The sequence below is a fragment of the Hyaloscypha bicolor genome (genome assembly GCF_002865645.1).
Source record: "Hyaloscypha bicolor E unplaced genomic scaffold K444scaffold_52, whole genome shotgun sequence".
In the NCBI taxonomy this organism is placed as follows: Eukaryota; Fungi; Ascomycota; class Leotiomycetes; order Helotiales; family Hyaloscyphaceae; genus Hyaloscypha; species Hyaloscypha bicolor.
Window position 1 is genome coordinate 483301 of NW_020194554.1, and position 13116 is coordinate 496416.

Below are 13116 nucleotides of genomic sequence, written 5' to 3' on the forward strand. Positions count from 1 at the left end.
TCCGACGTTCCTCTTCCTGCCACAAACGCAACGGCACATCGATCTCCAGATGTGCATCCACACTCCTTCCTCCCGATCATTTATAGATGCGCCCCGCCGGCTTGGATGATCCTAATCTTGGTGTTTCTGCTCTCTCGCCTGTGTCCCACACTCCTATCTTGCGAAACACGAGCCACGGAAGCGGCACTTGGGCGCAGGCAAATCACAGCCAACCGCGCAAGCCATCGCCAATGCTCGCTCGATGCCTGCCGGAATCCTGATTTCCCACTGCTTCGCTGATGCGTTCTCGGACGCATCATGCAATAAACAATAACAGTACACACCTCTCATGATGTTCCAGCTCCAGGGCAGCACTTCATACACGTCCTCTCTAACGAGGGCATCATGTACCGTGTTTCTCGTCTCGGACTAGTCGTGTTGTTCTTGTTACTCTCCTTACAGTCAAGTATTATTATTATTATCATTATTATTTTATTGACAGATCCGGATCATCGGCCTGTCTTATCTGCCCTCCCTGGTCGCACACGGTCACACCTCACCACCCGCGTGGGCATGGCAGCCCTGGCTCCTCTCTGGCGGCTCTTTCTCCCAGCCTCAGCCTGAACCATACCCGATGCAGCCACGCAATCTAAAAAAAAACGCCCCCCACTTCCCAGCCCATCCCGCTTCCAGGAGCTGATCCCCGATCGCCTCCTGCTTACAATTGGCTGCCTCGTCACGAGTGTGGCTGGAACAAGAACAGGCACCGCCACACCCGCCCGCTTCTGGGTTGGATCGACCAGGAAGAGACTAGGTTTTCTCGAAATTGATGCGACGGCTTGCAGGTGATCGCTCGGAATCACAGCACCCACGCGAAAAAAGCTTCGCCGCCGAGTGGCCGCTGGTGGAAAAGAGAGTCTTGGGTGTGTCTTGGGGTGTCTTGGGTGTCTTGGGTGTCCAGCCTGTCCTGGGTGTCTTGGTTCCAGCTGCTGGAGTCGTGGACGCAGAGCCATGTTGAACCCCCCCCCCCCAGATGGGCCCCCCATTGGCAGCCCCTGGGCCCCTGGCCAACCGACTGGGCCCAAGGCAGAACGGAGGGGAGCAGCTCCCCAACACTCCACCAGCTCCCGCAACAGCGGTGACTAAACTACACTTCGTACTCCCGCAGCTGCAGGCTGTCTGAATCATAAATTGTACAAGAACCTTGACAAGAGCCCGGCCACCTCTTATCTCAGCTCACTCTTCTCACTTCCTGTGCTCCGTACATCCTCCTCCATTCCTCCATTTCCTCCACTCTCTCCCAACCCAACCTCCTCCCCCCCAGCTTTATTGATCCGCTGCAGGCTTCGTCAGCCTGGCTGTGTTGGGGGCAAGCGATTCGGTACGGGGCGAGTTCAAGCTCCTCCTCTGAAACATCGCGCTTTGAGGCCACAGCATTTCCAAATTGATCCTTGTTTTTTCAATCAAACTCCGCGCTCCCTGCCGCGCCAAGGAGGACCCACTCAATATCAGGTGGATGCGCTGCTAAACCTTGCTCAATATCCCAGCGCATTGCAGGCCGAGCTCCCGTCGTCTCATCATCAGATTAGGCATTGCCCGTATCTTCTTGTCACTCACCATCCTCCTTCCCTTCCACGGTACCTCCTCATCGACTCCTTTAATTTTTAGACGCCTCAAGCTTTGGATCTCGGGGTCGACCATGGAAGGAGTGAACATCTAGCATTGTATTGTTATTTCATTGCATCACTGTCGTTATGGGTAATGAACAGTCGGCCCCTTTAGGCAGGCGGCCCCAAAATAAACTGTCGAAGCCGAAAACGAACGGCGCAATTTCGAATCTCCTGAGCCTGAACTCGAACCACTCAAATCCGACGACTCGCCAGAATTCAGTCTCGACTGCATCTATTTCACATACTCCGTACAATTTCACTCCGATTGAAGGGTTTGCAGGCGAGGCTGCAGACAGGTGGAGAGATGACCAGCCAGTTCAGCGAAAGCGAATGAGCCTTTTCAGGTCCAAAAGCTCGCAGGACAAGCCAAAACTACACCTGACAACCGGTCTCGAGCCAAACTCCCCTGAACCAAGCCCACTTGATCAGCCACCACTTCCCAGACGGTCGAGAGGATCGAGTCTCAAAGAAAGAGGCAGTCCGGTGATGTTCAAAATCGGCGGAGAGGAGCCTAATGAATCACCTGTAGACATGTAGGTATGTCCACTCGGGAACTCAAGGCAGATGCTAATGACATATCCCAGGAGCCGTCCCCAAATTCGAAATCGAAATTCGATCCAAAGCTCGAACCACCAGACCAGACTTTCACTCGTTGCTGAAGTGCCTTCACCACAATCGGAGGTACCGAGGAGACAATCTATACTGGAAGAAGACAACAATCCAATTGGACAGGCACTCACTACAAGGTCAAACTCGGACACTGCCATGTACGCGCCCATCAGGAGGAAGTCACTCCTAGCCCATGGAGTTGCAACAAGGGCGAGCTACGTGGAGCCTGATCCACCCCAGTCTCATCCTCCACGATCAGATTCTTTGAACGACATGGAGAACTATCACTACAATCCATCGAAACCAACATCTTCCCCACTCTCAGATCTCGCAATGCTGGGCCCAAAGCCGGCATTTATGAACGAGGGTCCACGAGCGGAAACACCCACCGATCAGAATTATGGGCATCTAGGTGGATTCAATGGGACATTGAGGATCACTAATGGAGCAGCAAGCCCGGCACCGAGTTCTCACAAAAGAGCCAATAGCCTGGGTGCGGAAGAGGACGATTCCGAAGCCAAGAAAGGCCCAGCAATGGGGCATCGCCATGGTCTCAGCCAGCGAAGCAACACCATATCCGTTCCAGCAGAAGCTACCAAATCCCCTTGGACGGTCCAATCGGAATCGCCTCTTCGAACGTCTCAATCTCAATTTGAGCAATTGGCAATTTATAGACAAGTGCCAAATGGCCCGCCATTTTCAATGCACGATTTCGAGGAACAAAAGAAACATTTCAAGAGAAAGGAGGTCCCAACGAAGGCTCAAGAACCGGCGGACGATTACACGCATGACAGCACTCTCAGTCCGTTCTCATTCGACAACTCCCCTCCAGTTTCGCCGCAATTCCAAGTTACGAGTAAGCATACGGCATTGGAAGACGAGCTTTTCGAACCTGAACCGGGCACTCCGAACCCGTCTGCGCCGCCTGCGCCGCCTGCAGATCACGGATCTCATCTGCCAAGATCGTTTGATTCCGGATATGTTGGGGGAGAACCTTCGCCGACACTAGAAGCGGGCAAAGAACCTCAAGAATCGGCATCAAAAGGTCTCGCGAAAGCAGACAGCGGATACAGCTCCAATGTATCCCTCAGGTCCTTCAGAAAAGATTCTTCTCCCACCAAGGAACCAAGTCACAAGGTTTACAAAGAGCCAGCGTCTCGCGTCGCTTCGAGCACTGACTCGGTAGAATCGGAAGCCACCCTCAGATCCAGGGAGCCCCAACCGGCCCTTCCCGCTGAAGAAATCCCCGAGCAGCCATCGTGCCAGCCTCCTCCACCATTTCGACAAGTTCCTCCTGCTCCGGTGGAGAAACAATCCTTCGAGAGCACACCAAGGAAGGTTCAGCCTCCTCCTGTGCCGCAAGCGAGGGCTGATCAAGCTTACTCGGCTGCGCCCCAGGCTTATGCTGCCGCAACCCGCTCCGAAAATAGACCCCAAGAAATCACACCACCAGTTCCAGGTACTTCTGTACGAGAAGAAAGCCCCGCAACTTCTGACGCATCCGCATCACCTGGGTCGTCTTCGCGCTGGCGTCAAAAGCTAACCAAGCGCGAGTCGCAACACCGTGTTGAGACGGGACAAGTTTTCACGGTCCAAGCAATCCGGTCTCCGAGCGAGGCATACAAAATCCCACCCCCCACCGTGGAAGCTCGTCGTAGACTCGAAGAACGTGAGGAGGCATTCCCGGTGCAGTCCTTCCCGAATACGATTGAGGGTAATTTTGTGTCGAGGCGCATGTCAATGGGCACGATTTTCTCGGTCGGCAGCGTAGAAACCAGCGACGAAACAAATTTTGCACGACCACCCGTTCCTCCCATGCCAACGATTATGCAGGAGCCAGGCCAGCAATCCAGGCCCGATAAGAACAGGCGAAACACCTATCAAGGACCAGCTCGATCTCCGCCCAAAACTGAGCAGCAAGGAGAGTCAGTCCAGCCCGTGCCCCGAGGACGAGGTCCGTCCCCAAGCCAATTGGCAAATTGGGCCAGAAAATCCCTCCAAAATATTCCTCCAGGACGAGTTCCTCGCCAGGTCGAGGACTTCGAATCCCATGTCAGTTCATTGGAAACCGTGACCTCTCCTCTTAGCCGCGATGCCGACGACGGCGCCCGACCAAGTATTGTAGACCAGCGCGCAAAGTCCATGACCGCACAATTCGAAGCCGACGCCGCTGCACGTTTCGCCGTGTCCAAACAACGAAAGGTTTCCACTGCACCTGAGGCTTCAACTGTCATCAGACCAAGGAAATCCTACGATTCAATTGCAAACTCTGGCTCCGGAACTTCAACAGCAAACAGCTCGCGCACCAATTTGAGGGACGTCTCTTCTCTGGTGCAGAACGGTGCAATGCGTCGCTCATACACGAATCTCCCTGCTCAGCCATCTCTCCTAAACCCAGATGGGGTCGAAAAGCGAAAATCGTCCAAATCCCCACCGCCAATCTCAATGCCCAACCGCGTCCAATCCGTAACCCGCAAGCCAGTCCCTCCACCGCAATCCCAGCCCGCTCGCCTTCCACCACCGCCGCCTATCCCTTCTCCATCCATACGGTCATCCCCTCTATCCCAGCAACAAGATGCCTTGGCATGGACCAACAGAAGAAAGAGCACGGCCTCACTCATGTCGACGACCACCGTCTCCTTCGAGACCGCTCGCCGGCCAGACACCTATGAAATTGTAGACATCGACGACTTCAAAAAGCGTCACGAGAAGAAACGCTCGTCGACCGTTGGCCTTCCTCTCCCAACCGAGTCGGCCCCGAACTCGCGGCCATCTTCTTCGAAAGGGTGGGGCAAGAGTCGCGATAGCATGGTGATTAGTGTGAGAGATCGGGACGAGATCCCTCGCACTACCTACAACGATCTTGGCATGAAGAAGAAGCTGAGAAAGAGCAAGGAGAGCTTGCACTTGCAGATTAGACCGCGATCTAGCGGTCCTGGTCTCGATGCAGTGAGCGAGCGGGACGAGATGCCTCGTCTCACTCTTCAATCACCTACTTTGCCACTGCAAGCTCGTCGCTCGACCTCGAAGGAAAACATTGGTGCGGGGAGCATTGCGGAGAGCCAGATACCAGAGGTCCCGAAAGTTGTTTTCGATGCGTATCTAAGCGGCGCTGGCGATATGGGCGGCCAGAGAGAAATCATTCGACGGAAGGTGAAGGGGAGGAAGAGCGAGGAGACGCTTACGCTGCGCGATCTGCAGATAGAAGAGCTGGCGAAGCGGAGGCCGAGGAGTGTACAGCCTTCGAAGTCGGAGCAGAGAGCGCTGAGGGAGCGGGAGCGTGCGCGGCAGGAGGAACTCAAGCGCTTGGAGCAGGACAGAGGGAAGGAGCATCGGAAATCGAGGTGGGATGCGTACGTCCACATTTTTGGCGGGGATAAGGAGAAGAAGTTGAAGAAGGAGAGGATTAGTGGGCCGATGCCGTTGCATGCGCAGGAGTACATCCACACTTACGGGACGGCTCACACGTACCCGGCATCGCCTCTCTCGCAGCAACAGCAGGAGGACGAATACTATGCCCAAGCCCACCAGGAGCAGCAGGAGCAGCTTGTGCTGGATCGGTACGCGATGCGGAATAATATCATGGGGAATGTGAGGGTTCAGGGTTGAAAGAGCGGGAGGAAATTGCCAGGAAATGGAAACGAAACGAATGAGCGGCATATCTATCAGCATTTTCTTCATTCGTGGGCATCCACAATGCCCGTAGCGACGGTCTCGACCCTTTCATTTCCAAAGCGATGTCAATCGTCCAGCATTCAGGCGTTTCCAGCGTTTTCCCAGCATTTCATCGGTTTGTTTTTTTGTTTTGTTTTTTGCGTCATTTACATCGCATTACATAGCCTCAACGAGAGGCAAGAGTTTTTCTTGCTCCGTGTTTTTTTTCTTGGGTGTTTGAGGGAAATACATGGGATCTGAAGCTAAATATTGGGCCACGGCCGTCTAGTCCTTAATACCTATGATCATTTGCGAAAATATGTTGTTTTTTTCATCTGGTTCCTTTCGGGTAGAATTGTGGAGGATTTGTATATAGACCAGATTATGATACCAAAGACGACAACAAACTAATCTTTTTTGGGAATTGAGGAGGTTAATACAGAGATATTTCGCACATCCACTTCCTTATCTTTCTTAACTTGGCTTGCGAGGTGATGGTGTGCAGAGGTATCAATAGGTGGGGGCTCCTTGCAATGCAAAGAGTGTAAAGTTTAAACGCCCTGTTCGTGCCAAAACCGTGTGCGCTACAGCGGAAACCTTCTCCGTGCGGTGCACCAATCCGGGTCGGCAAGTGGTCGGCCACGCTCGAGTGCGCGATACTGCTGCTGCTCTTTCTCTTTCATTTTTGTTCTCGTGTAGTTGCGAGAGTAGGAGGTGAAATGATTCCGTGTAGATATCCCCGTGGAAGTCCTTCTCCTCACCGCAGAGTTCTCTGCTATCAATATCCCCCCCTCCTTGTTCAAAGAGAGAGAATTTGATTTCTCTTGTCTTTACTCTTGTTATCATCAAGTAGCCATGTTTCATTGCCAGATCTTTGGTATATTTCACTTTCTAAACTCCGGCACATATTAATGCAATACATAAGATGATAAGCTCTAAGCGAAATTCAAGAAATGGTTTTTCTTCCGCCGCTCGAAGGGAAAGGGTGGTTGGTAAGTGGTCTCGAGGTACGGAGAAGAGGACCCGTTAGTTATCATTCGAATCAACCGCTGGTTCCCTCTTTGATAGTTTGTGTTATACTAGCGGCGCAGCCCACTGTGAGAAGGTGGAGGTTTGCGTATCTCTCAAAGAAAGGAGGATGCGGATATTCCAACGTGCTGGGCCGCGAGATCCCGAGATTTTTCAGCCCCACTTTCTCGTCTCCCTCCTAAGCTTGACTCGGGCTCTAATCTGCCCAGCCTCAATTCGAGTCAGGATAGGGTCGGGAGAGGGCTTTTAATAGGGGTATGTATTACGTAGGTGTGAGACATGTGGAAATCAGAGTGGGGCAGCGTCTTGGGGGCGGAGGCCCCGAGAGAATTTTTTTCTTAAAGTAGCGAGCCTTGCTGGCTTTCTACACCTGGCCAAGATAATAGCCGGCTCCTCTAAAGCCTCTCCTAAGGTTTCAAGACGCTAGCCTTCCTACTCCTAGCCCGGTAGCTGGCCAAGCTTAGCCTCGCCTAAACTCTAGGCAGGCTGAGTTGGGAAATGGGAAGGAAGACTGGCTGCGAGTTGGATGATCTTGGAATATGGAAGGGTCGGGAGTGTTTGAAGGGTGGGTATATAAGAAGGACTTTAGTGAAGAGTTGCCAAGCAGCAAAGTTCGAGCTTTCAAATGTGCCTCACTCACAGGGAGTGTGCGGGGGTGCTAGTTTCTCATCAAGAGAGGAAGTTTTTATTCGTGCAGCGCTGAGTGACTTTGCTACTTTCCAGTTTTCCGAAATCTTGCTGGTTTACGGGGAATCGGCGTGTTCTTCTTGTGGAAGAACTTCTGTTCTTCTGCATTTGCTTTGTTATTATCAAGATCTTGCTTTATTTTCAACTTTTCATCTTATCTCAACTCCTCCATCTCTTCAAATTCTCTTCTCGCGTCAAGTAAACCTACAAGCTCTATTTATGATGGAATCTAACCTCTTTTCCAATACACAATATAGAGAAGAATTCATACGAACGCCACACTACCGGTTTTCAGGGATCTCTTATGGAAGCTCCTCGTTGGAGTGAGAATGCGAGATGCTGACGAGGAATATATTGCCCATATCCCTTAGCGCTAGCTCCTTCCTTTGGCTCCTGATGATCTGAGGGTACGATGAATGTCTGTCGGGTACAAAATAAGCTCCGTTAGTCAGGGCAAGAGGATATTTCATACAGACAAACTTCAACTCGAATGCTTGTTACTGGAGTATGGTCGCAGTCGCTGGTAATCAACAGGTGGGGTGTGGGGATATTCTCGGATGGCTGGTTCAAGCATTGAATATTTATTTCTACTTCAAGTTGGACAGATGTTGGTTTAGAGATTGGCACAAGTTCGTGTTCAAACTTTATAGGGTATGGAGAGTGTTGTTATTGATATACTTGTTGTTACTATTCCTACATGTTTATCACACTTCTCCGCTATCTTCTTCTACTCCTTGTTGCACTGAACAAACACATCTTCCAAATTTAAGCATAAACACTCGTAACACGTCACAGGTTTGCATAGCTTAATGTAGGAGAAGTCGAGGAATGCCACCAATTCTGAAACGGGGTGGTAGTATACCATAAACTCTGATGTAGAGAACGAAGGAGATAAGGGGGGTGTATCAATACCTAAGAGTTAACCTTCCCATGTTGTGGCTTTATAAAGAGACGAAATTGAACGTGTCGAGTAGCTCTTCAGTATAAAGAAGAAGGACATAATTGAGAGGGGGGACAACCCATCAAGTGTGGGGAGTAGGTGCTTGCTCGACGAGGAGATCCTTCTCGACTCTCTTTGCATTTGCTGCTTTTTATATTTAAGGTTGACTAGGGGCTTTTGAGAAAGTTCACTACTTCTCAGATTCATTTAAAGCCTTCGCTCAAGGCACAGCCGAAGGCACGAGTGCGAGTACGGAGGTCAAGCAGGACACGCCCCAACCGCAACAGATCAAGCAGCCAGAATCGCAGGATACAGATTGGTCTTGGAATGTTCGAGGAGATTGAGAGGAAAGCCTGTTTAGTACAGGCTCTGATCATCTACTGGATCAACCCTGCTATTCGCGGCCCACTGCAAGAAAAACAATCTACTACTGTAATATAACATGTCTTCCACAGCCACCCCATTAGGGCAAATACCTGAACCCGTCGACCGCGCAAGGAATCGCCACCGCCTTTATAAGTCGGACCCAGACTCGTACAATGGTCCTCGAGATGACTTCTCCGAAATTCCACACACGTACAACCCTGATCGAGGGGGCAGTGTTGCTTTGACGGAAAGGTTTACAGTTACTGGTACAACTGTTGGCTATTGTGGGATTCATGTAGCGGCAAGCCTGGGTCAAGGGAAGACTCATAGATAGGTTTAGCAAGAGAGCCACGCAGGCAATACGAGGCAGCCTTATTTCGACGGCAAGCTGCGCTAGTAGAAGGGTAGAGCGGTCTCGGAATTGGCGTTAATTCTGAGTAGTTGAAATGCATGTGTGGATGCCAGGAAGGATAATATAGCCTTAGTCTAAGTATAAAATATAAATCTTATAAGGGTTTTTAAGAGAGATTTATATAAATATAATAAAAAGTAGAGTTTAAGGGCCGTTTATATTAATAAGAACTACTTTATAATTAAAGACAAGAATAGAATTTATAAAAAGAAGAATATAAAGAAGAATTAAGGTCTTTATAATAAAGTATAAGTCGAATGCTTTATATATTTAGTTAATTGGCTGCTTTCTTCTCCGAATTTAAATCTGATTAATAATATATTATTGGTATAGCTATTCCTCTGGGAGTCACGTGCGTAGTCACGGGACACGGGACACGGGACATAGGCAATGGGACATGGGCAATGGGACATAGGATACGGGACATAGTCATGTGACCTCGCGTCCCATTAGTAACTCGACCAGTAGACTAGACCCCTTTAGGCTTAGCAGATTTAGGGATCGCATATTAATATCACAATACTGCGATCCCTATTTCTAAAGAACAACTTTACTAACCTTATATAAATAGTACTTCTATGCCTATATAATAGTACTATATATTACTAGTAAACTAATACTAATTAGTTTATATTCAGATCAGAATAAGACCTATTTAGTACTTATAGATCAGGAAGGATTAAGCTACGCTTGCCTAAGATTCGGTTATTTAGGGGCAAAGCTATTATTCCAGTTAAAGAGGGAATAACTATTAATCCTATTACCTATAATTCGGTTATATAAGCAGGAAAGATACTTGATCTTACTAAGGCCCGATTATACTATATTAAAGGGGGGAATATTTATTAGTTCTATTATCTATAATTCGGTTATATAGGTAGGAAGGGTACTTAATCTTATTAAATACTAAAACGGTTAGCTATTTAACTATCCTATTTTATTCCTATTTAACTCCTATAAAACCCTCTCAAAAACCACTTTCTTTTAAACCCCTAGGGCTCTTAAGCTTTAGAATTATTAAGTTCTCCCGGAATCTCGATATTTTATTTCTTAAATTTCACTTCCTAAATTTCTTATTATAAACGAAATTTTTACCTCAAATATAATACCTACTATAAACTATCTATTTTATAAACTACTCTTCTTTTTATAAACCTATCCTTCTTACAAATTACTATACCTTAAACTAGATATAAGCCTATAAAATATATAATAGCGAAATATACTATAATAAATAATTCCTTTATTAGATCTATCTAATCTAATTACTTTATAAATAATAATAATTTCAAGGAATTAGTAAGAAAGTAAAGATATAGGATTAATCTGAACTTTACTAAAGCAGATAAGATAACTAAATTCTTAAATACTAAGCTATTTTAATATATTTTTTATAAAATAGTTAATAATAACTTTTAGAAGCTATTTAGATATAATTTTAAGGATTTTATTTATTAAAGAAACTTTAATAAATTCGAACTCCCGAAAATACTATATCTATATAAGACTCTTTAGTATAGTAATATATTTATATAATAGAATAGTAGTACTAATACTATTATAAATATCCTATATATTATTATAAAGAAAAATAAATAATATATATAGTTAAATAAGAATATATTAATAGCTAGACCAGACCTTATTAAGGAACTAATCCTATTAGGCTTTATTACTTTTATAAAGAATAAATACCTAGAACCTATTATTTTTAATATTTCTATACTACTATTACTTTCTTTATTACTATATCCTATATCTTTACTAGATTTATATACTAGTATAAAAGCTTTAGGAATAAATAATATATTTCTACTACTATTACTATTATAACTATATCCAAATAACCCCTAATTCTCTTTAACTATAAGACTTATTAGGGAAGTTACTAAGATCTATACTAAAAAGTAAAAGTATAATAAATCTAATAATAATTTTAATTATAAACTTACTATTTTTCTTAATATTTACTAATATATAGAGCTTCTATAAAAGGTACTAATACGAGCTTTTCCTATTATACTAAAGAAACTAGCTCAAGACTATTTTTATAGTAACTAGCTCTTTTAATATATATATAAAAAGGCTTATATTATTATGGTTATACGCTCCATGGCTGTTACGTGTTCCCTGCACGTGGTATGCTAGGCTATATTGGGCTAGGCTGGTTCGTATGCTTACCTGGTGTTCGTATATACTTGTATATTCTTCTCTCCTTAGTTTAGTATTATCGGAATAAGAGCTATTCTACCCTGCTTTCCAAGCCCAGAGCCAGGCCTCGTAATATTATACTAAACTCATTCCAGGAACCCAGAGAGCTTGCGAGCTCATTTTTTGTCTTTGTTTTTAGCCTGCTTGCGAGCGAACGGTACCCCTATTTTTTACGGCTTGCGAGCGAAACGAACCACAAACCACGAACTACGAACCATACTTTACTTCTCTCTTCTTAAGCCCGGCTTAAGAACCCCCCTTTTTTACTATGGATCAGGTTAGGATAGTAATTATAGAGCTGCGGGAGGAGCTCCAGTACTAGTATAATGAACTTGAGCGTCAAAATACTAAAATCATACGTCAGAATTCCGAAATTACCTTCTTGTATATCCTCCTTACGAACCGATCTACGAATACAAGGCCTAAAGCGAGCCTCCCAGATCCAGACAAGTTTACAGGGCAAGCCCACAAGTTTAATACGTGGCTTCCAGCTATCCGAGCAAAGCTATAAGTCGATGGGGATGTAATTGGGGATACCACAGCTCAGTTTTATTATATATACTTGAATCTGGACTCCTATATTCAAGCTATGGTTCTCCCGTAACTCTCTCTCGATTCTACTACTCCCGATTTTAATATGATTCTGGTATAGCTTGCGCGAGTATATAATAACCCGAATAAGGTACAAGATACGGAGGACAAGCTATATGCCTTTAAACAAGGTACTAATACTCTGTATACTTATATTGCAAAATTCGAGTAAATCCTATACAAGGTATAAGGTTAGAATTGGCCAGATACGAACAAGATCTCTACTTTTTGCAATGGTCTTGGTTCTACTATTCGCAATCGGCTCAGCCAGTAATTGAACCTCCTACGGACGTACCCTGATTTCCTATATACTATCCAGCAACTAGCCGGCCGATCTACGAACCAAGCTTCCTTTGGACAGCCGTACCTTCTATAGAACCGCCAGGCCCATGAACCAATGGACCTTTCCTCAATTAATATAATCGATATAGGTGTAATCCATACTTCCATTTCAGAACTACCCGTCAAGCGAGTACGATCGATTTCCCCAGTATGCCGTAAGGAATATCGAAAGCAGGGTAGATGTGTACATTATAGGGCATATAACTACTGGATATATGAGTGTTCACTAGGGCCTTACTTTTTAACCTCAGTGGAAATATCTGGTAAAAAGTATACGGTTATGGCAATTAATAAGGACAATGGGAATACAATTAATGGGGACTCTAATGGCTCTAGGACTATACAGGCTCGGTATAGTCTAATTTCCCAGATATTAATGATTTGCCAAAGCTTCCGGTACTCTGGGGTCCAAATAGGAAGCGGTAGCCTTAAAATCGCTCGGGACGAGCTTTCTCTCAGGGGGGGGTAATGTTATGGTTATATGCTCCATGGCTGTTACGTGCTCCCTGTACGTGGTATGCTAGGCTATATTGGGCTAGGCTGGTTTGTATACTTACCTGGTATTTATATATACTTGTATATTCTTCTCTCCTTAGTTTAGTATTATCGGAATAAGAGCCACTCTA

General features: G+C 46.2%; 2 protein-coding genes across 2 annotated transcripts; one reads left to right on the forward strand and one right to left on the reverse strand.

Annotated features, from left to right (window-relative positions):
• Nucleotides 1–383: 383 nt before the first annotated feature.
• On the reverse strand, nucleotides 384–1379 carry K444DRAFT_329579 (uncharacterized protein). The gene has a single exon (XM_024871945.1). It carries the CDS (start codon nucleotides 1023–1025, stop codon nucleotides 489–491), a length of 537 nt encoding a protein of 178 aa, XP_024740091.1. The 5' UTR covers nucleotides 1026–1379; the 3' UTR covers nucleotides 384–488.
• Nucleotides 1380–1733: 354 nt separating this feature from the next.
• On the forward strand, nucleotides 1734–5867 carry K444DRAFT_626929 (uncharacterized protein; the record flags this gene model as incomplete). Its single annotated transcript, XM_024882735.1, has 2 exons — nucleotides 1734–2182; nucleotides 2234–5867. 2 exons carry the CDS (start codon nucleotides 1734–1736, stop codon nucleotides 5865–5867), a joined length of 4083 nt encoding a protein of 1360 aa, XP_024740092.1.
• Between the last annotated feature and the right edge of the window lie 7249 nt (nucleotides 5868–13116).